Source organism: Boleophthalmus pectinirostris, unplaced genomic scaffold (assembly GCF_026225935.1).
Source record: "Boleophthalmus pectinirostris isolate CB_2022bp ecotype Guang Dong unplaced genomic scaffold, ASM2622593v1 HiC_scaffold_6, whole genome shotgun sequence".
NCBI lineage: Eukaryota > Metazoa > Chordata > Actinopteri > Gobiiformes > Gobiidae > Boleophthalmus > Boleophthalmus pectinirostris.
This window is the reverse complement of record NW_026571447.1, coordinates 31,989,749-32,017,122: the sequence shown is the minus strand read 5'-3', so window position 1 is coordinate 32,017,122 and position 27,374 is coordinate 31,989,749. Positions and strand designations below refer to the sequence as shown.

At 37.7% G+C, this 27,374-nt stretch overlaps 1 protein-coding gene across 1 annotated transcript; it reads left to right on the top strand.

Moving 5' to 3' along the window:
* Positions 1 to 1,061: 1,061 nt before the first annotated feature.
* On the top strand, positions 1,062 to 25,177 carry flot1b (flotillin 1b). The gene is made up of 13 exons (XM_020927896.2): positions 1,062 to 1,168; positions 1,968 to 2,032; positions 4,760 to 4,835; positions 4,919 to 5,009; positions 5,298 to 5,441; positions 6,588 to 6,707; positions 10,350 to 10,445; positions 10,597 to 10,749; positions 11,359 to 11,540; positions 14,139 to 14,184; positions 14,314 to 14,451; positions 15,883 to 16,047; positions 20,433 to 25,177. Exons 2-13 carry the CDS (start codon positions 1,990 to 1,992, stop codon positions 20,451 to 20,453), a joined length of 1,275 nt encoding a protein of 424 aa, XP_020783555.1. The 5' UTR covers positions 1,062 to 1,168; positions 1,968 to 1,989; the 3' UTR covers positions 20,454 to 25,177.
* Positions 25,178 to 27,374: the final 2,197 nt, after the last annotated feature.

Below are 27,374 nucleotides of genomic sequence, written 5' to 3'. Positions count from 1 at the left end.
ACAGACCAAACCTCATGAGTATAGTCAGATCAAAACCAGGTCTATAACAAGTTTATTACAGGTCTATCCTACAAAACTAGTTCTAAAAGTTACAAGCAATAAGGACTAACCCAAATAAAGGTGCACAATGTAGCTTTTCGTAAAGAGTTTATCACGTTTGTTGCTTCAATTATATCTCCATTGAGACAAGGAATTGGAAGTTAGAGGTTAGATAAATGGAGAGGTGAGCAATAAAAATGAATAGGCTCACTGTTTGATTTCTTTTCATTTACACAAAAACAAAAATGCAGACCACAATAAAACTGAATAATATTCAGAGCATCTAGTGTAAGCATCTCCTGAGTAACATAATAATGATCTATCTTCACAGTATTAGCATATCGAAGTCAAGTAATCGGCCCATTTCCTCCGATATCTGTTACATTTAACAGTAGAAAGTCTCAATGAAAATGTCAGTCTCTCCATGTCATAAGTTTCATTAACTACTTTGATCCAGTCAGTAAGTACAGGTGCATCTTTACACAACCCTTTCCTGGTGATGGCTTTCTTTGCTCCAGCCAACAGTATTGACAAAAGATATTTATCTGATTTCTCTGTTCCACATGAAATATTACATAAAAAGATTTTAGTAAATCCCAGTGACTCCTGAGTATACTTTGAATAACTTTTATCACCATCTTCCAGTAGGGGGCAAGCTTAACACAGTCCCAAAATATGTGAAAATATCCTGCTTATTTCCGCAGAAGTGGAAGTTACAGGTCACATCTTTGGAGAAGTGTGCAATAAAAATGAATAGGCTCACAATTTGATTTCTTTTCATTTATATTTATGCTATTACTGAATCATGTATGCTAAATTTTATTGGATTTACCCAAGTTATCTGTCTGTATATGTGTTCTAACAATAGTAATAGAGAGTAAATATTTTAAACAAATAGCACAGATTACAAAGAGCAAAGTCAGTCACTAAAATAATCTTTTGCATAGACACACCACTAGATGGCGCCACAATCTTTTATGTTGGGAGTATGTTGCACAATGGGCGTGTTCATCCAGCGTTTCCCCAAACAGACATTTTTGCCATTCTTGCGACGGGAAACCACTCCACTCGACAGCAACAGAAACACCCAGGACATCCGTATTTTTACTCTTTTATTCCACACATATCGGTAAGTTACTCTAAAAACAAACTCAAGCGTTGCGGTACGAGTTGTTTTATAGCGCGTAAATGCTGCGTAAAAAGGCATTTTTCCATGATAACCAAATTGGCGCAGCCTTGCTAGCGCTACTCCACTCCGCTAATCGTAGTACTAGCTTGCTGGAGCTTTACTGTCACGGCAGAGATCTTTAAATCAGTTCATTTATGTGTGTTTTGTTTCGGAAATCTGTTCATCCTTGTTAAGATCAAGCAAACCTTAGTTAACATAAGATAACTTTTACGCACACATTACACGCTAAAATGCAATCCAAAATTAACCTCGAGATAAACACTTAACACATAAACAAAATTAGCAACATGGCAGATTCTTTTAAGATTTGGAATAAAAATAGAAGTCGCTTAAAATGACTAAAAATCAATCAAACCTTAGCCTGTATTAAGTCACTTTTACGCACTCATTACATTCCAAAGTGCTGTCCAAAATTAACCTCGAGATGAACAGTTAAAATTGACAACATGGCAGATTTTAAAGATTTGGATTACAAAATAAATAAATAATTAGAAGTAACTTAAAATGACTGCTGCGTCTTGTGACCTAGTTATTACAGTTTGCAGCAAAGACGGCAGTGTGGGTGCATGCTGCAGGAGGGAGGAGGTGACACCCCCCCTCACCACTAGAAAGCTTTTAAAGACCCGTGGCTCTTGGTTTTATGATTGACACGGTCATGTGTCTGCTTCTTGTACCACAATAGAACGCTCTTCACACTGACTACTGCAATACAATCACTGTGTACTGTTGTACTTCACAGCCTCAACTTGTAAGGACCCAACATGTTTTACACTTGTGGACCAAATGAAGCCATGGTGGTGTCTGGTAAGTCAAAACATGTCATTACCAGCTGTTTACTGTGATAGGGGTTTGTGTGTACTGGTACTAGGACACAATCAGTATTAGTTTTAGTTTACACGTTCAAAATGTGTTGTTACCTATATATTTTTGTACCGTTCTATCGTTTGTTGAAAGTGTTTTTGGTCTTTGTTGAGCTTATATGTCTTGATTATTTCCATTTTATGCATAAATTAAGAAGGACGTGACTCATTTTTATATAAATATTAATTAGTGGGTGATTTTATTAACAATTTTCCTTACTGAGTCCAAGAGTAGCCTTGATTTAGACAAGTGGTTATAAAACAACTTGACTAACTACTCTGTTAAGTTTGTATTTTTATAGGCCTATGTATAGTCAGAAAATACTACACCCAATGTTTTGTTTACTTTATGTCCTTTGGCACAACTAAAGGATACCCTAAATAACCTACTATAACATAAAAGTGTTGGAAGAACTGGTATCATTGTGCTTGACGTATAATAAAATATAGCAATTGTACTGTTCTGTAGTCTGTTGCCAGTGTTTTTGAACTTTATTGGGCTAATATGTCTTCATTATTTCCTTTTATGCATAAATTAAGAAGAATTTGACTCATATTTATACTGCACATCGGGGTTGCACAATACAGATAAACAGTATTTGCAATCACTGTAAGGTTCTGACAGAAATGTACAGTTTTTTTTTATTCAAATATTAATTATTGGGTGATTTTTTTTAACAGTTTTCCTTACTGAGTCCAAGATTAGCCTTGATTTAGACAAGTGGTTCCAAAGCCACTTGTCTAACTACTCTGTAATGTTTGTATTTTAGACAGATTGTATAGACAGAAAATACTACACTCAATGTTTTGTTTACATTATGTCCTTTGGCACAACTAAAGGATACCCTAAATAACCTACTATAACATAAAAGTGTTGGAAGAACTGGTGTCATTGTGCTTGAATTATATTAAAATATAGCAATTGTACTGTTCTGTAGTCTGTTGCCAGTGTTTTTGGACTTTATGGAGCGTATATGTCTTGATTATTTCCTTGTATGCATAAATTAAAAGGGACGTGACTCATTTTTATCCTGCACAGAGGGGTTGCACGATGCAGATATACAGTATTTGTAATCACTCAAAGGTTCTGACAGAAACCTATAGTTTTGTTTAATTAAAATATTAATTAATGGGTGATTTTATTAACAATTTTCCTCACTGAGTCCAAGTTTAGCCTTGATTTAGACAACTGGTTCTGTTAAGTTTGTATTTGTTAGTTTGAATTTGACTTGTAAATTAAGTCATGCACTTTTTTATTTAACAAACTATCAATAATCTCACTAATAACAGACCCATGTATAGGCAGAAAATACTACACCCAATGTTTTGACTACATTATGTCCTAAAGGATACCCATAAATAAGACAACTATACAACTAAATATCCTACTATAGACAATCTTAACATAAAAGTGTTGGAAGAACTGGTATCTTTGTCCCTAAAGTACATAAAAATAGCAATTTTGATATTACAGTACTGACCAGTCATATAACATTATCTTTCTATGATTCTTCCAGTATAGAGCAGCTCTACTGTAAAAGTGTGACTGACAGAAGCTTGTAAGCTCTTATCTGTTGTGTTGATAAAATAAATTGATCAAGTTATAACAAGTTGCAACACATGGGAATTTTGAGATCTTAAAAGGAGCAGAATGTGATGTTTACAAGTGTGACTAATGAATGGCCTTTCACTCTGATTTTACTGCTCACACAGTTGCACCTGAATTAAAGCTGCACAATGTATGCTATTTGTTGTCATTATAAGTTAACAAAGATCTCTGGATTATATTACCAAACCTCAAAGCGCTATTAGTTTGCCTAATGTTAAACCAATGGAGATTTTAGTATACTTAATACTAAACCGGAGGTTCATTCAAAATTATTATGACACTATAGTAAGATAAATAATTCACCAGTATTGACCAGTAGCTTATCAGGTTGTGCCAATGGCTCTTTTATTTGCTTTTTCAATACTGTTTTGGCTGAAGCGCCTCTCTGGACATTTTACGCTGTTACACAAAATGGCAGTTGAATTTATCAATGAGATTACTACTATTACTATTATTAATTGTTGCTTTATTGAGTCAAATATGATAGTAATGAGTCAAGTATAAAAACATTGTAATTAGAAAAAGATCGGTTACACGATAAATTGTTCTGCGGCTCTTCTAATCTACATTTAGATACTAAAATATGAATCAGAAAATATTACCAATACATGATAAAGCTTGACAGAACAACAAATGATAGTTTCATGGAATTGTGGTTTGAAATAGTGACAAATAATGGTGATTTTTTTTTTTCCATATTTGAGCAACACCTTGCAAAACCCAACAGATTGCAAAATACAGTATATCACCATAACTAAAAAGTAACTGTATGTAAGATTTAGATTTCAGTTTAATAAATGTAGTGTATGTGTTCTGCATACATGCGTCCTCTAAAAGCATGCGCTGGTAACCCAAGTTCAGTTGTGATTGTTGGACCCTTTTTTTGTTTTTATTGGTAAGAGTGCAGAGTACAGTTCCTTTTAATAGAGCTATTATTGCAGTATTCATGTAATACAGTCATATATTCAATATCATAGTTGTTAAAGAATAAAGCATTTTTCTACTATGTTGCTGCCCTAATGTAGATATTCAACTTAAACTGTTTCTTTTGTGTTTTATCAGGCTGTGGGCGGTCTCCTCCTCTCATGATCGCTGGAGGACGGGTGTTTGTATTCCCGTGCATTCAGCAGATCCAGAGGTGACCTATTTCCTGTATATTGTACTTCCTAAATCCCAGGTTGGTGGTTTAACTATTGTTCATTCTTGTTCATGTTGTGACAGAATAACTCTGAACACTTTGACTCTGAACGTGAAGAGTGACAAAGTCTACACCCGTCATGGCGTCCCCATCTCTGTCACTGGAATCGCACAGGTAAGTTTCCTCAGGTCATTTAACTGAGTAATGAACCAAAATCAGTGTCAAGATTTATTTATATTCGTTATTGCCACAATTTAATTAATTACTGTAAACCTTTAAAAGAACATTTTAAAGCTATTTTAGAATTAATTATTTGTGATTTCGTGTTACATAAGTAATACATCTAAATGCTAAAATTTGTTTATGTGATTTAGCAAAAGAAAAATACATTCAGTATGAAAAACATAATATATTTTCAAATCAATACTTGGCACACCGACATGTTTATATTTTCATCTGCAGGTGAAAATCCAGGGTCAGAACAAAGAGATGTTGGCGACAGCGTGTCAGATGTTCATGGGAAAGTCGGAGGCGGAGATCGCTCAGATCGCCTTGGAAACGCTGGAGGGTCATCAGAGAGCCATCATCGCTCATCTGACTGTGGAGGTGAGGTCATCGTTTATGGTTAATAATTGCACTGGCAATGTGGTTAATCTGTTTAAGATGTTTCTTTCTTTCTCGCTCTGTAATAGAGCTGGCTGATAGGGCTGCACCATTTGCATGTTTACCTTAAAAGTGATTCCATTTGTGATTTATATTTAAAAAGTAGGATTCTGTTCAGGGTGCATGTAGTAAACTTATTCAGGAGCATTAAGATCTGAGAGGAGACTGAAGTAGAAACTGCTAACTAATGCAAGAAGCCCATGCTTTTGAGAATGTGCTTGTAGAAGTCTAAACTACAGATAGAACAGGGTTTTATTGCAATTCATTTTGTGTGTGACTTTTTTTTTTTTTTTATTGATCAATCACAAACATTTCATGATATACAAATATATATGGTTTTATAGATTAATTATATGAACATAAAACCAGACAGACTTTAAATCTGTGCCATTTAACACAGTAAATAGTCAAATTTCTTCTTCCAAAGTTTGAATTCTCCTCCAAACCACATGCTTTTAGTGACCGAGGATTGGCTGTAGATCCTCCATTAGAGAGACAAAAGCTGATCATTGACCATTTGAAATAATTAGACCTCGACTGGATTTAAATTGGATTATTTAAAATGTGATTATTTTAAATTTAGTCCTTTGCTCTTTCATTTTTTAACAATATGGATTTTAATGTTTTGCAAATAAATTTGTCTTGTCTTTAATCTTCAATCTTTAATCTCTTCCCGTTTTTTACATTTCCTCTTTTTCACAATCTCTTCTCTTCTATTTTTCTTTCTAAGTTTTATACTAATTAAAGTCAGTTTGTAACTTTTAGCCAAAAATAAAAGCATATCTTTTTTGTGTTTACTCTGAGCGGGCTTGCATATCCACAAACATATCTCTTGTTGGCTGTATAATAATGCTCTATGGCATAAAACTTATCTATCTCCATGGAGAATGTCCTGAAGTCTGGTTTTAATCTTCAGTTTCCTCTATTTCCTTTCTATTTCCACATAGTGTAGCTTTAAGTGGTATTTTTTAGTTCAACGTAAGTTTCATATTGGTTACTATAATATGCATTGCCTTTCTACAGTGAAAAGTTCCTGTCCCCAAGAAAGGAAATGAACTAAATAAAACACATTTGTTTATTTGTGCACAGGAAATCTACCAGGACCGTAAGAAGTTCTCTGAGCAGGTTTTTAAGGTGGCCTCGTCTGACCTGGTGAACATGGGCATCGGCGTCGTCAGCTACACTCTGAAGGATGTCCACGATGATCAGGTAAAAACCAGCTACCGTATTTTAAGTCGCACTTTTTTTCATGGTTTGGATGGTCCTGCGACTTATACTCCGGTGCGACTTATGTATTAAAATTTTCACACTGACAGCCATGAGAGGCTCTAGGCTTGTGTGTCAGTATCTGCTACTCCTGTACCACTGTCACTTCGCTCTACTCCACATGACTCCTGCAGAAAAAGCCTCTGTCCTGCTGCAAATAGTGAAATATTCAGCCAAAAATGGTAAATGAGCAGCAGAAGGAAAGTTCGGAGTGAGCGATAAACTTGTAAGGGACTGGTGGAAAGCGGGGATGGACAACACAGCTTCCAGGTGAGCAGGAGGGTGCGTCATGCATTTCTCCTGGAAGTCATTGGATGGATGGACAAAGCCTGAACTTCAGTGACACCGAAAACCATCCTGTCGGGATTCAGAAAGGCCGGAATAATTCTAACGGAACTGATGCTGAGTCTGACGACAGCTACACAGAAGAGGAAGCGGCGCTCCGTTTACATCATGGATCTATGGTTTATCACTGGAGGTTCGCACAGAACTGACATTGACGATGAAGAATTCAATGGATTTAGTGATTTGGAGTGAGATCGTGAGTTTGGTAAACTTATGTTATGTTGTTATGTCATTTCAATAACTGTTAATATGTTACATTAACATATTAACGCCTATTCAGCCTGTTGTTCTCTGTTCTGTTGTTATTGCTATAACTTGCATTTCAAGATGAAATGTCAGTTCCTGGTCTCTGATTTTATAAAATACATTTCCCCAAAAAGTGCGACTTATAGTCCGGGGCAACTTATAGTCACTGGTAGTATTTTTCATGTAAAATTACACTCTAGAATCACTTTAGTTTAAGGGGTCATATTTCACTATTTTCTGATCTGTTATAATGTTATTTCCTCATCACGTTCATGTGTTTGTGTTTGAGTTGTGTTTAGTTTCATTCACACAAAACATCAAATGAGCAATAGATAACTGTATAAATACATTCAAAAATCGAGCTCTGATACATCGTGAACATAAGATCTGAACTCACAGGATGCTGTCAGTTGTGTGTGGCTCTTTTAGTAGGAAATGCACTTAGGCGATTGATATTGATTCAGTTCCAGAGAATGACTTCATAAACCAAAGTGGACTGAAGCGTGAGCTGGCTGTGTCATGATCACTCACAATCCACTGTTTCATATCAGATGGTAACCTACATTCAGTGCATTTTGAACTAGAAATGTGGGGCGTGGCAAAACACTGTATATATGTCACAAAAGCTAAAATAAGCCATTTGCTGCTTCTGACAGTTCACCATAACTCAACGTGGTTAAATCAGCTTGTGACTTACTCAAAACATGACAGAGGCTGACCAATAGGATGAGTTTGATTTTTATTGCCATATTGTTTAGCCTTATTAGTAGTGGAAATACATTTTATATCCCAGAAGTCTTTTATTGCATAGTACAATTAGTTTAGTTATTTTCTATATATTCGTTTTTGCGGTGTGATGATAAAAATTATGCTGTTAGATTGTTATTAGGGGTGGGTGTAGTCTTAAGGCCGCCATACATTACAGCAGGGTCGCCGCGAGGTCTTAAAAGTCTTAAATTTCATGTTCCTAAATTAAGGCCTTAAAAAGTTTTAAATTATGTTGTCCGAGTCTTATTTTTTTCACAAAGGTCTTAAATTTCATTAGCCTATTTTTTTGTTTACTGTTTACAATGTTAAATGGAGGGAGGGGAAAAAAAACGTCTACTTCGGAGTATGCGCAAACAATACTTTGGTTTTTGGCGCCGGCGGCAATGAGTAAACAATCAGTTTCATCTACACTGCCCAAGATGCAAAACTCTGGTCAGATCTGCTCACGTTGCGTACGCGTTTACATCACATACAACACCACCGAGCGTCCCCACTGAGCCGCCTGACATGCAAACCCAACCCAATTCCACACACTTTTGCGTCACCGTATGCACGCAGATTTCCTCCCGAAAACGCTCGTCTAAATGCAGAATAGAAGGTGAAGACGCTACGCCACTTTTGTGTCTTCTGTTAGCACCGTCATCATATAAACGTAGCCTTAGATTCTAGATATAGTACCGATAGTTGGTTGGTCATTATTACTGTAGAATTAGACCTGGTGTTTTTCGCCCGCATAATTGGGTGCGACGTTGGTCTTAATTTTCATTTAAGTGGTCTTAAAAATGTCTTTAAAAAAAAAAGTCTTAAATTTGGAGTGGTCCAACCCGGGGATACCCTGTAGAGGAGAACTGCCAGATTTATGCTGCGATTTGCTTCTCCATGAGTTCAGGAGGCGTGACCCGACTTTGTGTCTTTGTGTGCGATTTTGATGCCACTGCGTTCCTCACGTGTTACGGCCCAGGTCTCCAGTTTTTTGACTTGTTTTGTGTGTTTTCTGCCTCGCCTCCAGCCTCCTGTTTGGAGCTGCTGGTCTTTGTATCCAGTTTGCCATTTTGTGTGTGTGTCTCTTTCGTGTCAGTCATTCATTTTTGTGCTAGTACGTGTCTGACTTTGTTTGTGTTGCAACACTTGGTTAGTTTAGTTCTGTTTTTTGTAACTCGATTCTGTTTGTGGGTTTATGTGGTTTTACTTTGGGGCACTTGTGACTTAGTTTTTGTTTGTGTTCTTTTAGTTTAATCACTCGTTTTTGTATAGACCTGCGTGACCCGTTTTTTTGGCACAAAACTCGTTATATGTTAATCCTGTTATTTTGTTTCTTAGTTTAGGTTATTTTATGTTTATATTTTAGCATGTTTTGTCAATTTACACTTTTACAGTCCTGTTAATTAAACATGACTTAATTTATAGCATTTTCCACCTTGGTTTTTTTGTTACTTCCCTGACCCTAGCAAATTGGGTTGTAACATCGTGTGTTTGTGTCAGTGTGACTCTGAACTGCTCTGTCAGATCGTACCCACCAAATATCAGATACGTCTCAGCGGCAGATGGGGTGACAGACACAGAGACACATGAAACTCGGTAAACTGCGAAAATAATTGTTACTCACCTCTTGTAAAGTTGTAAATTTAAACTGCAGCATCTCATCCACACTATCCACAGAATTTGTCCTCTGTAAATAATGACAACCAGTCCATAAAACATCACTATTAATCCAGTTTGAAGTGTTCTTTAAAAGTAAAAAAAGCGAGAATAGATCTCAAACGTGTCTGTTTACATCCACACAGCGCACAGATCGAAGTGAAGATGCAGATTAGCGATAGCGACTCAACTTTCTGTGTATTTTATCTCCAGCCTTCTGTGCATTAAAAATCATGTAGCTGAAGTATTGCACCACATTTCAAAAATAATAATAACATAGTTTGACTTGTATCTAAACTAGAAGTTCAGTGCTCTGACCTTTTGAACATTTAAGAGTCCCAGAGTGAGTTGTTTTAATCTCGACAGGAAACAGCAGATGCGATCGCCCTCACAACTTTATATCCTGTGGTCGCAGACAGATCCCACTGCAGTCTTTGCGATTGGACATTTAAATTCTCATAAGATTCTCCTCGTGTCTGTGGTGTAGGCTTTTTGTTGCGCATTTAACAATCGTTTAAGATAAATCGATGAATCCTGTAGTGTGCGGCAGCCTTTATTAATAAATATGAACTTGTTGTTTGTGCCCAGGACTACCTCCACTCTCTGGGTAAAGCCAGAACTGCTCAGGTCCAGAAGGACGCTCGGATTGGAGAGGCTCAGTACAAGAGAGATGCAGTCATGAGGGTAAAATACTTTTCAACCTAATATTCTAAACGCTTCTCTTCCCATATATATAAAAACAATTATAAAAGGTTATTATTTTCATACTATACATGAGTTTCAGACTGAGCAGTGACATGACAATTGAAAACGAAATATTCTATAATCTGTACAGGAAGCCCATGCGATGCAGGAGAAGGTGTCTGCTCAGTACAAGAATGAGATCGAAATGGCCAAAGCTCAGAGAGATTATGAGCTGAAGAAAGCCGCCTACGACGTGGAGGTCAACACCAAGAAGGCAGAGTCTGAGATGGCCTACCAGCTTCAGGTACAATAGAAATCTCTACATAAAGACAAATGATGTGGATTGATTAATGGACTAGTTTTTGATTTAACTTTTGTATTTACTAGTTTCAGATTTTTCTTTTTTTCCTGATGATAAATATGCATCACCCCATTAAGTAATTTTGTGTAAAAATCTGAAAATAATTTGAACGTGTCAACATTGCAAATAAGCCTCAGTAAAAAATAAATCCTTCATCCAAACTAGATTAATTATTAATTCAAGTCTTATATAAAGGTGCACTTTGCAACTTTTCTGTTGGAGGGTCAGCAGCCTACTTGTCTCCATGGAGATGTTGGTATTGCCTGGAATATTACACAGTATGGCATTAAACTTATCATGCATTCTTACTGTGAGCATGATCACTTCTCCACAGATCTGATCTGTTACTTGACCTGGTGGCATCATGTTTGTCTCCATGGAGGTGAATATTTGTACTGCCGTACTGTGGAACATTCCAGGCAAAGCAATAAAATGTCCATGGAGACAAGCAGGTGGCGGGATTTCCACCAGAAAAGTGACACAGTGCCTTTGTTTATAAAATGTGCCATAAAAATAAAGTGGATTTGATTATAAACCTGTGCTTTGGTTCAGGTGGCAAAGACCAAGCAGCGCATCGAGGAGGAGAAGATGCAGGTGCAGGTGGTGGAGCGCTCGCAGCAGATCATGCTTCAGGAGCAGGAGATCATCAGGAAGGAGAAGGAGCTCGACGCCAAAGTCAAGAAGCCCGCCGACGCCGAGAGATACAAGCTCGAGAAACTGGCAGAGGCTCAGCGGTGAGAGCGGGTTTTATTCAAATTTCTAACTCTTATGTGCTGTAGGACTCCTTAAAAATACTAAAATTTATGTGTTTTTCAAAATTTTTGGAGTTTTTTTTTTAAAGATGCTGCATACACCATCTATTTGAGTATTAGCAAATTACACCACTTAAAATATAAATCTATTTAAAGTTCCTTTATTATGCAAAATTGACTCTTGTGAGCTTTAAAGGTTGTATGGAGGATTTTTTTTGTTTCAAATTGTCAATGATAGCATTATAGAGATACAGTCGCCTTGTAATTATGATGACCAAAAAAAAGAGAATAAAAATTCATCAACTCTGGACGTGGTGGGGCTAAACATTTGCCAATAGATAACGACACTGCCTCGTTATCTGTTAGCTGACAGGCTGTCAATCAATCTCCCTACGTTTCTAGCGTAACTGACTTGCCTGCGCGCCGCCGGTACGTGGTTTACGTACGACTGTCACGCAGTCCACAGACGCAAGCCGCACAGACGCTGTTTACTCCACCAACGCAACAGTTCTTAGCGGCTTTTTTTGACCTATATCTTCCTCGCAGTTTGCACAAAGTTTGTTGCAATGGCGACAAGAATCCAGGAGCAGTTCGCCGCAAAAAAAAGTCTGTTTTTGAGGTCGCTGAAAGAAGAAGACAAGGGGAAAAGCAGCGAAGCCAAACTAAGGTGATTCTTGGAGATTCATTCCAGCGATGGCGCGACTGAAGCAGACGCAGGGTCTAAAGACTGAGGCACTGGTCGCCAAATTACTCCTGGACAGGTCACTTCTGCTTATTATGAAAACTTACTTTATTTCCAAGAGCTAGTCAAACGTTTTTCAGGACACGAAAGCGATATCCTATGTCTGAAAACGTCATTTTCAAGGCAAAGAAAGAGTCCGCTTGCTGCTGCGTGTTGTAGCTAGTTCATTCGCACTGAATCTCCGCGCAACCTTCTCTGCACCCCTTTCCTGCTCCTCTCCCCGCTGCCCGATCCGCTCTTCCCCCTGCTCCTCACTTCTCCGGGCACGGAATCTCCGCGCACCGCTCCCCTCTCCCTCTCCGCCCTCTCCTCTCTCCTCTCTCTCTCCTCCTCCTCTCTCCTCTCCTCTCTCCTCTCCTCTCTCCTCTCTCTCTCCTCTCTCCTCTCCTCTCTCCCTGCTCCACTCTCCTCTCCCTGCTCCTCACTTCTCGTCCGCGCACGAAATGTCCGCACACCCCCTCCCCCCGCTCCTCACTTCTCCGTCTTGCCTAACCAACACTGTAGTTAGTTGTTTACAAGTAATGTGCAGTGCACCGGCTGTAAACAAACCTGTTTCTGGCGTAAGGAGGAGGCGTTTCTACGTAGGAGCTGTAGGGGAGGGGGGGGGTTTCACGCATGTGCAACATTTGAAAAAGGACAAACAGTCGCTGGATTTCTCGTTCCTTGGAAAATCCTCTATACAACCTTTAAGCCACGTCAGAAAGTTGTTACGTACTCAAAACAAACCTGGACTTGGTTCATTTACCCATATTTGACTAATACTTTATCATTAGTCTAATGCTCTTGCTCTTGTGTTGTCGTGTAGTGGTAGTTTTCAAGTTAATAGCTACCTTTTACCTTTTGTTCAGAAGAGATTGGCAATTCCAAAACTGAAATCATCCAAATCAGTATATGGAGTTCAAAAACACGGTGCATGAGATCTTGTACTGCGTCATGCCATCACAAGGTATTTTTAGTTTGAGAGAAGAACACAGTTTAAATATACAAGTTTAACAAGTATGATTTATGTGTTAAACGTGTGAATGAAACAAAACATAACTCTAGGTATTTTTTTGATGAGGAAACAACATTACAACATAGATCAGAAAGCGGTGTAATATAGGCCCTTTAATGTCTCTGTCACTGTGTGTAGTTCTTTAGTTTTTGCCGTATTGGTCATTTTAGTGTCTTGTCTGCTCAGGCCATTCCAAAAATGTCTAATTATTACGTTAAAGTACTGAATCAGTTAACTCAAATGGGATTTTTTTTTTTGTCAAACACCCGGACATCCGTTAAGCACATTAATGTACCACAACATACTGGTTAAAATCATGTGAAACTGACTGTATAGAGCCTTTAGAGTGTTTTATACACCATTGTGACACACAGTTCACAAAGCGGTCGAGATGGATGTAGATGAAGCCGTACATTCTGTGTTGGCAAAGATTTCTGAGATCGAGGATTTAAAGCCGGAACAAAGAGAATGTTTGGTGAATTTTATCAAGGGGAAAGACGTTATTGCCCTTCTTCCTATGGGATGTGGCGCATTACATACGTCACGACCAAATAGCAGCGACTGATTAAATAAAAAAAAGTACTCTCCTACCGTCGAGCGAACGAATCCTAATGCTGCGAGGTCACTTCATGGAAACCGGCTGATGAATCAAGCTAATGTTTTGTTATGAGGCGCAAGAGAAAACTCAAAGCTGCTTAAACTGTGCTTTGATTTACTATATAAGTTTGATATTTTTAAATGCGCATTAATCACTGTCCTAATGTTTTACATCGACATTATAATCATATTAAATGTTTTTGTATTTTAACCTGACAGTGCTTAATGACAGACTTTTCTTTCTCAGCCTGCAGCTCATCATGGAGGCTGAGGCAGAGGCTGAGTCCATCCGGGTGAGTTCTTTGGGTTATTTCCTTTTTAAATATCTTTTGTAAATGTATTCCTTGTATGACCCCGAACGCTCTGCTCAGTGCATCCGTTCTGTATTAAGCTCATATGAAGTTGTGTGTTTGTGAATGCAGATGAAGGGAGAGGCTGAGGCGTTTGCCCTGGAGGCTAAAGGCCGGGCTGAGGCAGAGCAGATGTCAAAGAAAGCTGAAGCCTTCAAACAGTACCAGGATGGAGCCATGGTGGACCTGCTGCTCGAGAAACTGCCACTGGTTAGACTCAAATATATTTATTCATATATGTCATAACAGATGGTACAGTTAAAATGTTATTAACGTATTTTTTAAGTTGCTCCGGAGTATAAGTCACACCAGTTACAAAATGTGTAATGAAGAAAAAAACGTATATAAATGGCACAGAACTATAAGTCGCACTTTTTTGGGGAAATTTATTTTATAAAATCAGAGGCCAGGAACTGACAATTCATCTTGAAAGACAAGTTATAGTAATAACAATAGAACAGAGAACAACAGACTGTTAACGTCACATATGAACAGTTCTTCAGATAAATATAACATAAACAACAGAACAGAACAAGTTTACCAAACTCTCCATCTCACTCCAAATCATTAAATCCATTGAATTCTTCATCCTCGGTGTCACTTCTGAGCAACTCCGCGACCTCTGGAGGTAAACAGAGCGCCGCTTCCTCTTCTGTGTAGCTGTCATCAGACTCAGCATCAGTTCCAGTTAGAATTATTCCGACCTTTCTGAATCTCGACAGGATGGTTTCGGTTTTCACTGAAGTCACTTATATTTAAAATTTCAGTGGTACAGAAGTAATGGTGCGATCTAGACAGGACACACTCTTTCTGCAGGAGACATGCTCAGTAGGGTACGAAGTGACAGTGGTACAGGAGTAACAGGAGCAGCAGATACTGACATGCAAGACTAGAGCCTCTCTCAGCTGTCAGTGTGAAAATTTCAATATATAAGTCGCAAGACCACCCAAACCATGAAAAAAAGTGCAACTTATAGTCTGAAAAATATGGAAACTTGATAAAACTTTATAATAATCACAGACTTAATAGCCTTAAGAAAGCATTAAGCAAGACTTAATTCATTATGCAGAAATCATTTTAGTGTAGTTATGACAAAGTGTTAAAAAAAGAAGCGATTTAATGTTTTTTAAAAGGCTACAGTCATAACTGTACTTGGGTTGCTGGTGCCTTAACCTGCAGATGGAGGACACACAAGTTTCTCATTTTCAGTATCTGGACAAACCTCATACTAAAGCTCAGAAGCTCCAGAATTCACTCACTGAGCTGCAGAGGCTGCACTAGCTCATAGATTAGGCAAGTTTATAAAATACAGTACAATACATTCAGTTCCTTAATACATGTGAAATAAAAAAAAACACTGCATCTTAAATCTATGTAAAGAACAGGTTGTGGCTTGGTAGAAAATTTAATCATTGACCCAAAAGTTGACAATCCAACCCCAGCTCTCTTACAGTTGTCGTGTCCTTTGGCAAGTCATATAACCATTAAACAAACCTTTTATTTCAGAGGAACTTCAGTTTATGATCTAACATTGTCCGTATTTGTGTAAGAAAACTTGAACTAATTAAATAGTTTTAGTGGCCTGTACCCAGCACCACCCTACGCTGTGGTAAAACTTAAACTTGTTCTTGTTCTTCTCAGATGGCGGAGGAGATCAGCAAGCCCCTGTGCGCTGCTCAGAAGGTTACCATGATTTCCAGCGGAGGGTCAGAGGTCGGCGCGTCCAAACTGGCAGGAGAGGTGCTGGAGATCATGACCAGGCTGCCCAATGCTGTGGAGAAACTCACCGGAATCGACATCTCTCAGGTCAGATCACAACACTGTCACTGTGGTGAAAAGAAAATCTGATACCAAAACTAAATACTGGTTTTAGCAAATGTTTATTTAAAAAACATCACATAAAAGAGACCATAATTTGACCTTTCCTGAAGAGTTTTAGAGTGATATTTCTTTATCTTTATCAGAACTAGTATATGACCACATGGGAGTCCTGCACGGGTCCATTTTTGGAGACCCGCTCGGCCGTACAGCACCACACCCGCCCGTTAAACCGTGATTCTATTAAAGTTAAACCCGCACCCGCCCAGACCCGTTAACATTTCACCCATTACTCACCCTGTGCCCGAGATAAATCACACACAAATTAAAAGCATTCTGATGATGCACCCATCACAATACGAATTGAAAAGTTCCGACTTCAAGAATTACAATCACAAAATGAAATGAAATGAAACTGTTTCGCTTTCTTTAGTACAAACACAAATTCTCTGAGCAGAAGAAACACGCCACGGACTGAACCAGGACTGAACCAGGACTGAACCAGGACTGAACCAAGGCTGAACCAAGGCTGAACCCGAACTGAACCAAGAAGACTAAACCCGAACTGAACCAGGAGGACTAAACCCGAACTGAACCAGGAGGACTAAACCCGAACTGAACCAGGAGGACTAAACCCGAACTGAACCAGGAGGACTAAACCCGAACTGAACCAGGAGGACTAAACCCGAACTGAACCAGGAGGACTAAACCCGGACTGAACCAAGACTGTCGGGGCAGGCTCAGAGTTGCGCCCGTGTTGACCGTCTGGTAGCAGCAGGCGAAAGGACCGGAGGCAAGAGCAGCTGTCGCTTGATCTGACCTTTGCTGACACCCTGCTCCACAGCCTCGGGGGGTTCTCTCTCTTAAATCCAAGATTAGTCCTGGTTTAGCCCTGATTTACCCACTGGTACCCGACCCAGTGCAGGACATGATGACAAAGTATTGTTTTGTGTTGAAAGTTAAATTTGTTTAAAATTGTGTTTTTTAAATTGTCATTTTGCTCAATATTACATTGTATCAAGCCTGTTCCTTAGTATTGAAATAGAGTTGAAATTTTAGCACTGATTTTGAAATGTTAGTATTGTGACAGACTAGTTTACAATACTTTCAGATGTGAACTAGCTAGGGCTGTGTTTACTTTATACCAGTAGGTTTGGTCATGTTTGGCCCAGTTCCAAATCCTGATGTAGTTCTGTTTATTTCTGTGTTACGTTCCAGTTTAGTGTTAGGTGAATGTAGCCTGTGTTTAATTGCATGTAGAAATGGTTAAAATGGGCCTATGTTATAGAAAATCAACTTTTTTGATCTTTAAACCATGTTATAATATTCTATCCTCCTGAAAAACAAAACATCTGGTCTATTTAGTTTGAATATCTTTTGTCTGTCTCCCTCTCCAGAGCTCAAAATGCCTGCCCCTCACTGCTCTAATTTTTAATCTCAAGTCCTTAGTTTCCCGGCCTTGTTCTAATCACATTAGTCCTCTGTTTGCCTGTAAATCAGTTTAGTTTGCGCCCTCTGCTGGTGTTTTTTATATACACATTTCATGAGAACCGGCTTTGCAGAATTGTCTATTGCTCTCTACATATAGTATAATTAAAAATACCTAATTTAATTGGCTGTTGGTTTTGCATAACAGATGAACAATTGTTGACAAAAGACTCAAGTTTAAGGCAAACTTAAAACAGAAATGGCATTAACAAAAAACACAAAAGTGGATGTGGTAGAGTAAGAGAAGTGGTTCCATTATTAATTTTTTTTAACATGTGATATCCATCTGTAAGTCGTTTTATGCTGACTGGTCTATTTTTCATCTGTCGTGCTTAGTTTTTCAAAAAAGTCATGTGAAAAGTGAATGGAAAATGTTGTATTTTATGGTTTCATTGCATCTTTAGTAAAAAACAAAACAAAACAATGACACTTTAGTTAAGGTACCACATATTAATTGCTAATTAAGTGGTAATTTGTATGTTTATAAGCTGTTCCTTAGCTATTAGTTGGTATTTATCAAACATATTAGTGCTTTTTAAGATTTCAGTGTATGTACAGAAGCATCTATTGTCATCCCCACAACTGTAATGGGAAGAAAACAGTTCATGGCTTAAAACATTGATACAAAAATACATTGAAAGTATTTTATAAACACTAACAAATATGTAATTAGGCAACTTATTATGCGTTTTACTGTTAGTTAGCTATTAATATGTGGTCCCTAAACTAAAGTGTTACCAATAAAACTAAAAGCATGAGCCTCACCTGTGGTCTCTGGTTTTCTGTCAGTCTTAAAGAACTCATATTAGGCCTTTTTCTGGTCTATGTTGCAATGTCATTTCCTCGTCACAAACAGACCTGGAGTCGTCTTATTTTTTATTTTATTCACACATGTTTAACACACAAACCTGCATGTTTAGGCTGAGTTCTTCCCTCAGTAAACATAAAACACTCTGTTCCACCTTTTGATGTAATACAGGAAGTTCATACACTTTCACTAGAATAATTTGGTTCATTTCAGCCTTATCTCCGCTGAACAAAAGGTAAAAGGAGCTGTTAACTTGAAAACTAGCGCTTCAGGGGATACAGGATTACTCAAACGTGTGAATGAAATAAAACACAACTCTGGGTTTGTTTTTGAGCAGGTAACAGAATTGTAATGTGGTTAAATTCAGTTCAGTTCAAGTTTATTTATATAGCACATTTAAAATAACTTCAGCTGAACAAAGTGCTTCACATACAAGTCAATGAAATGGAAGAAACAGTTACATATGCAGATATAAATACAGATAACATGTGAAAACTACAATAAAAACAACAAGACGACCTGATGAGCTCGTCCTAAATGTCAGGGAGAATAGGTGAGGTTCCAGTCTAGTCTGAAACTGAGAGATTCTGACAGGAAGAGGAAGGTTGTTCTGTCACCTCTCGTCTTGAGTCTAGTTTTGGGTCCGACCAACAGGAGCTGGTCGGCTGATCTCAGGGATCTGGTGGAGTAAATGGCTGCAGTAATTCCCTCAAATAAACTGGACCCATAAAGCAAACAGATTTAAAGGTCACAAGAGTCAATTTTGAGCACCGTAATATAGGACCTTTAAGCTGGTATACTATAAAACTGCAGACCACAATAGCATTTAGTGATGTTTTCTTTGGGAAAATACAACGGTTGCAAATTGGGACTTTAAAATTTTAAGGACCAAATTAACCTTTTTATTTTTTTCGTTCATTCGTGTTTCAATATAAAACCTAAAATAAGAAAATGAAAAAAATTAAAACTATTCTCTTCATTATTTGTCTCCAAAACCAAAATGATAAAATGGTTAACGATTTGTTTTTCCAGTTTTTGATTTTGTGTTTAAATCAATAATGGAAAAATCTGATAATGGCCGTTTCCTGTTTCCGTGGCTTCAACTGTGATGCAGGACTGAACCAGGACTAAACCAGGTCCAGGACCAGACCGGAACCAGACCGGGACTGGGACCAGAACTTAGACTGGGACCGGGACCGAGACGGGAATCAGACCAGAACTGAGACCAGGGACATGACCAGGACTAAGGCTGGGACTAGACCAGGACCAAACCGTGATTGAGAACAGGACTGAAGCTGGGACCAGAGCAGAACTGAGACTGGAAAAAGGACCGGGACTGGGACCAGGACCGGGACCAGAACTGGAACTGGGACCAGGACCGGGATCAGAACTGGGACCAGAACTGGGACCAGGACCAGACCAGAACTGAGATCGGGAACAGGACCAGGACCAGACCGTGATTGAGAACAGGACTGAAGCTGGGACCAGAGCAGAACTGAGACCGGAAAAAGGACCGGGACTGGGACCAGAACTGGGACTGGGACCAGGACCGGGACCAGGACCGGGACCAGAACTGGGACCAGGACCGGGATCAGAACCGGGAACAGGACCAGGACCAGGACCAGACCAGAACTGAGATCGGGAACAGGACCAAGACCAGGACCAAGACCAGGACCAAGACCAGGACCAAGACCAGGACCAAGACCAGGACCAAGACCAGGACCAAGACCAGGACCAAGACCAGGACCAAGACCAGGACTGTTTTAGTCCTGGTTCAGTCTGTATGTGGCACAAAAATCCGGCATCACAGTTTAAGTCACGGAAACAGGAAACGTCCGTTATCGTTTTTTTCCATTATTCATTTAAACACAAAATAGAAAACTGAAAAAAAAAAAAATCTTTATCCTTTTTTTCATTTCGGTTTTGGGCACAAATAATGAAGAAAACAGTCGTTTATTTTTGTTTTCTTATTTTTGGTTTTATATTGAAAAATTAATGAACAAATGATACACAGATACTTTTTGCCTCTTTGTACTAATATTTAATGTTTTTTTTCTTTTCTTTTTTGTTTTTACAGGCAACTGGAAAGACCCATTAAGAAGAGGAGTCTGACGAATTGCATTTCCTCCATGTGCCTATTATTACAATATGAGTCTGGATCTCCACTCTCCAGTCTGCTCTGTGTGTTTGCATGTCTCATTTATATCAGGTGCCCTGTCACAGGACCAGCACCGGATCAGTACTGTTAAAACATTTGTTCAGAGTAAAGCGAAAAACGTACAATTTTGCTTTTTTAATTTCAAATCTACTTTTAAAAAAAATAGCCGTAGAATTTGTTTTAACAATTTTTATATATATAATAATACAATCAACTTTTTTACATAATTTCACCTGGTATTACCTCTTTTCTATCTATCTAGTTGTTTTTTAATTTGTTAACTTGCCCTGTTGTAAGTGGGCAGCATGTGAATTTATGTGATTGCAATTCAGACTGAAGGAAGAGGAAGTGGTAGAGGGAGCAAACTTGGGATTTCCTGTTTGAAAAAATGAAAGTGTTTCGTGGTTGGAAATGATGCTTTTTATTTGGGGCTCGTCGCATTTTGTGTTCAGTTGTCTCTTTGTTCCTCAGCGCTTTGACTTCTTGATTTCTCAGCTGTCAATCACCTGCTAAAGAGTAGTTGGAGTTATGGTATTATGACTAATATCTTTGCAATTACTGGGCCTAGCCACGTGAAACAAAAACTGACATTATTTCTCTTCTGCTTGTCTCTATGGAGTATGGCTTTAAACACTAATAATTAGTTGTTTTTATTTCTAAAATTGCGTGCTCCTGCGTCACCTTCTTGTCTTCGTTGAGATGTATGATTTTAATGTTATACTTCAGTCATAATTTAATGAAACGGGCACAGTTGTTAGTTGAAAGAACTTTAATTGACAAGTTAAACGTAAAAAAAATTTAAACATACTTCTTCCCTCCATGTATTTTATCATTATTTTACTCGTTTTCATGGTTACAAACAAAATATTGTATCTAAATATCTTTAAAATGGCGCCTACTTACCATAAACTTAAAGTTATGTTACAAAATCTTGAGGTTAACAAGTTGTAAATGTGAAACAACTTTCCTCTCTCCTCCTAGTGTCTCTATGGAGTAGCGATTGCTTTTCTTGGAATGAAATGTTGTTTTTATTTCTAAAATTGCGTGCCCCTGCGTCACCTTCTTGTCTTCGTCGAGATGTATGATTTTAATTTGATACTTCCATTGTAACTCAGTCATACAGACAGAGTTGTTAGTTCAAAGAACTTAAATTGACAAGTTAAACATAAAAATGTTAAATTAATAATGATAAAACACATGAAGGGAAGTGTGAAACAACTTTCCTCTCTCCTCCTAGTGTCTCTATGGAGTAGTGATTGCTTTTCTTGGAATGTTCCGCAGTATGACATTAAACACTAATGATTAGTCGTTTTTAATTCTATTTCTAGATGTATGATTTTAATGTTATACTTCAATTGTAATTCAATTGTACAGACAGAGTTGTTGGTTGAAAGAACTTAAATTTACAAGTTAAACATAAAAATGATAAAATACATGAAGGAAGTCTGTATTTTCTATCTTTTTTTATTGTTACAAACTAAATATTTTATCTAAATGTCTTTTAAAATGGTGTTGACTTACCATAAACTTAAAATTGTGTTACAAAATCTTGAGTTAAACAAGCTCTAAATGTGAAACAACTTTCCTTTCTCCTCCTAGCGTCTCTATGGAGTAGATACTTCAGTTAATACTTCAATAATAATTTGATGACACAGGCACAGTTGTTAGTTAAATTGACAAGTTAAACATAAAAATGATAAAACACATGAAGGGAAGTCTGTATTTTCTGTTTTTTTTTATGGTTACAAACAAAATATTGTATCTAAATGTCTTCAAAATTGTGCCCGCTTATCATAAACTTAAAATTATGTTACAAAATCTTGAGTTTAACAAGCTCTAAATGTGAAACGACTTTCTTTTCTCCTCCTTGTGGTTATGATTGACGGCTGAGGACTCAAAGAGACAGGTGAACAGAAATGGGATGCAGCCTTTAGTTGAAGTCTATGCCTACTAACCTACTACTGTTTCTATACTACTATCGAATGTGTTACAGCTAAGAGTAGATACATAATGCATATTGTAGAGAGATGTTGGTTTATTGAACATTTTGGATGACTTTTATTCTCTGTTTATGGACATGTACTGTTCCTGTGTAAGTTGCTTCTCTCTGTTACTGTTCTTATCCAAAGGTTTTCTGCTGCCAAGCCTTATGCATCGCTCGACCTCCAAGTGCCTGGTTTTAAAACGCCTGTCGGACGTGTCTACACTGCAAAAACAAATATCTGCATGAGTTTAAGTGACTTGCATTCAGAGTATTTATCTTTTTGTAATAGTTTATGTTTAAGTTAAGGTTAAAGTAAAATGGAAAGAAACATTGTAATTCGAATTAACTAAGTGATTCCGTGTATTGTTTGTTAATTCGTTTTTCAAAATAAAATCAAAAATAAGAAAACGAAAAAACAACTATAACAACTTCATTATTTGTCTCCAAAACCAGAATGAAAAAATGGATAACGATTTGTTTTTTCAGTTTTCGATTTTGTGTTTAAATGAAGAATGGAAAAAAAACGGATAAAGACCGTTTCCGTGACTTAAACTGCGATGCCGGACTTTTACGCTGCATGCAGACTGAACCAGGACTGAACCAGGACTGAACCAGGACTGAACCAGGACTGAACCAGGACTGAACCAGGACTGAACGACTTTCTGTCCTGGTCTGGTCCCAGTCTCATTCCTGGACTCATTCCTGGTCTGGACCCGGTCTCGGTCTCAGTCCTGGTCTCAGTCCGAGTCTCAGTTCTGGTCTCAGTTCTGGTCGCTGTCCCAATCTCGGTCCCAGTCCTAGTCTCAGTTCAGGTCTTGGTCCCGGTCTCAGTCCCGATCTCAGTCTTGGTCCTGGTCCTGGTCAAAGTTCTAGTCTCAGTCCCGGTCTGGTTCCGGTCTGGTCCCGGCCCTGGTTCAGTCCGTATGCAGCGCAAAAGTGCGGCATCGCGGTTTAAGTCAACGGCCGTGATCTGTTTTCAATAACAGCAGCATAGCTTCTCTGTGGACACAAAAACTGAAAAGACAAATAATGAAGAAAATTTTATTTTTTTTTTTTTTCATTTTCTGATTTTTGGTTTTACTTTGAAAAACTAATGAACGAATGATACACAGATTTAGGTGTAACAAGCCATTTTATTCTATTTTAAGTGGGCATTTACTGTATTATGTTACAATAAATGATTTAACCTGAAGGTAAACTATGACTTTTCTGGTGCGGTTGGACTGCCAGCGTCTTAAAATGTTCCATAGTGTGACATTAAATTTATCTATCTTGCGTTTATTGAACTACTGGTGCTTATAGGCAGGAACATGCATTCTTACTGTGAGCGGGGTCGCCTCCCTACAGATGTCGTTTAGTCTGACGGTGTCACCCCTTTGTTTCCATGGAGACGGATAAGTTTATTGCTATACTGTGGATAATTCAAGACAACGCAATAACACCTCTATGTAGACTGTGGCGGACCCTGTACCAGAAAAGTAAATAGTATGTCTTTAAGGTATTTTAAACTAGGATTTTTTTTTTTTTTTTAACTTTTCCATGGTGTTTTCTATTGGTTTAAATCCAGTTTAACCTAAAAGAAGAAAATGTTTTAGTATTTGTGAAGAAAAAAACCCAACGGCTGATAATTTAGCTTGTAAAGATGCAAACTGCTGAGCCAAGTCGAAGAATCTAGGTTTAACGTGTATATACATCTAAAATAGCCCAAACTATTTAAAGGGACAGAATTTTGGACATAGGACATCATTTTCCTAGTGAGCCAGATCTGGTGTTGGAGATGTGTGGATACACTTTTTTAAATATTCCATCCAGTCCTTGTATTTGCAGAGGTCGCTGGTGCGAGGCTAGTGTATGTCAATGGCCATAGTTAGCCTGCCACAAAAAACAGTCTTATCCACTCCACAAAACGCCCGAAGAAAATCTATTATTACACCAGACTGTCCATGTAAATGTCTGTTTCGATAGAATAATTTCAGAAGTAAAACCAACCTTGCATTAGAAGGATTTATGTCTGAGCAGCAGCGGCGAGTTATACTAACTGATAGAAAGTTTGGCAGTGGCGGAGTGATATATGAGAAAATAGTCCCTCAACATGCAACGATTCATGCGATACAAGGTTAGTTTTATTTCAAACATTATTCTATCAACAGACATTTACATCGACAGTCTGGTGTAATAATAGATTTGTTTCAAATGTTTTGTGGAGTTGGTAAGACTGTTTTTAGTGGCAGGATAACTATGGCCATTGACATGCACTAGCCTAGCACCAGCGACCTTTACAAATACAAGAACGGGCTGGAATATTTTTAAAAGTCTCTACACGTCTCTAACACTCAGGACCTTATTTCCTGGTGAGCCAATGTCCAAAATATTACAAACTGTCCATGACCAATTCTCTGATTTCAAGCCTCTTTCCCTCATGTAGACCTCAAATTTTTGCAGAATGTTTTTTACAGCTCTCTGGGAAGCTTTGTTCTTATCCAAATCATTAAAAGCCATTGACCGCTGCTGTTCCTATCTCAAGTTTGGAGCCAACTTTGTTAATTGCTTGTAAGTTTATCTATGAAACTTATCTGCATGTAGTAGTCATAATGTATGTAGATAAAGTGTTGTGTACCAGTCTATATGAAATGATTAAAATACTGTAGACAATAAATGTACTTTTCACTGACAAACTAAATCTGAGTTTCGAAAAGAGTAACTTTATTAAAACATCTACAAAAAATTGACAACACAACGTTTTTTTCCATAGCATCAAGGTAGCAAGCGTTCTACAGAGTTACAGAAGACCCCACATGTAACCGAGACATTTCATATATTATTAGTAAAAGAAATTAAAGTTGTCCTTAAAATATTTACAAACGATTAGCTTCAAAAACAAGGGACAACGAGGAGTGTCTAAGTACATTACATACAGTTTATAAAAATACGGGTTGAGTTGTTTTTGTTTTCTTCTTTACAGTGTATCAAAACAGACAGAGGGAACATCCATTCACCGAGAGTAAACATGTCACGTGATGAGCCAGGACTGAAACACCGCAAAAACAAATACTTACGCCGCGTTAAAATCACTTGAATTAATCCGATAAAAAATCTCAGATACCAAATGGTCATTATTTGTTACTGGATCTAGTTCATTTGACTTTTTTAGGATTTACAAGCTGTTTTTTTTTGGTACATTGCAGTCTTGTATCGAGACAAAATTATGTACCAATATAAAAACTGACATTTGTTTTTCTGAAGTTACCAAGGTATAAAATGTTGCCTTAAATTGAGAAACAAATGTTGGTACTACACAACACAGTAATAGCATGGTAATAGAAAGAAATATGGTTATTACATGATAATTACTGATAGAGACAGGACACGTGTCATGTTCTACTTTCATTCAAGGCAATATATGTAATGCTGTTGTGTCCTTGGGCAAGACACTTAACCCACCTTGCCCTCAGTGTCTGTGTACACTGGTGTGTGAATGGGTAAGTGGTTCCTTGTTGTAAAGAGCTTTGAGTGCCTTGAAGCGCGATAGAAAAATGTGACCATTTACTGCAAAACGTAATATCCAGGTGCGTTAATAAAACTAGAATATTTTAGTTGTATTCGATACAGGTTTAACGATATCCAAGACTCACGATACGCATGATATCGTCACAGTATGAACCTCTCGGTACAATATTTATTGCGATATCGTGGCAAAGTTAACTCATGATTAGGGCTGTAACAATATCCAAATGTCTCGGTACGATATTATCACGATACACATCTCATGGTACAATATTTCTTGCGATATTTTGTGGAGACTAAACAGCTAAAACTGTTTATATGTTACTTTTTCCTCTTAAAATGCCCTGACAAAACTTAATCCAAAGAACTAAGACTTAAAAGTGCTTAGAACTGTTATTTCTTCATATAGTCTGCACTGAAATGGAGCAAAGGATCATGGTCTATGTAGTTTCTGATAGAATATTTATTTTTTAGAGGCTAATATAATTGTAGATGCAACACTTTTTTGCTTTTAAAACACATTGACAAGATTCTGGTGTGAATTATTTCCATTATAATCCCAAGAATTCAAGTAAAAAACATTTGTTCATGTTGTCTGCGCTGAAATGAATCATGGGATATGTAGTTCCCAAAGTTTATTAACTGTTGCTATTATAAAACCATGCATTTAAGCAAAGGAACTTGTGATTCGATATATTGTGACAGCCAACGATATTATTGTGAGACTTCTGACGATACGATATCACGATATTTCGGTTATTGTTACATCCCTAATTAGTATGTTTATATATATGTTAATCATGTGTTGGTAATCATTTTTTTTATTTATTACCATGTTATTACTGAGATGGAACAAAAATATTGAACTTAGACATACAAATGAACAATTAAAATAAAATCCTTAAATCAAGTAATTAAAGCCAATGTAGTAACTATTTGTTTTTGCAGTGTCTATCACCAGATAAACTTTTTTTTTTTACAGACATCATAATCAGACCCCAGTCATTCACAGTTTTGACAGTTTTGACTGCTTGCACACACACAGTAACCCTTTTGGCTATGAAGACATATTTTATGGGTAATAGTTTGACAACAAAATAGCAAATAACAAATCAAGTTGAAATCGTGAAGCCATTTCCTTTTTTTTTTTAAACAATATTTTACATCTTAAGGTTTGGCAAAGTCTTTTTCTCTTACTGCAACATCAAAAATCCACGTTGACAGGAATCATATGAGCCCAAAATCTGTATCAGGGACAAGTCAAGGGCACCTGTTTTGTTTTTAAAGTGCAGCTGGTCAAGGAATTATAGTTTAAATCTGGGTTTCATCCAGATAGAAAACTGCCGTAACACACTGGCAGGCTTGTAGATCTC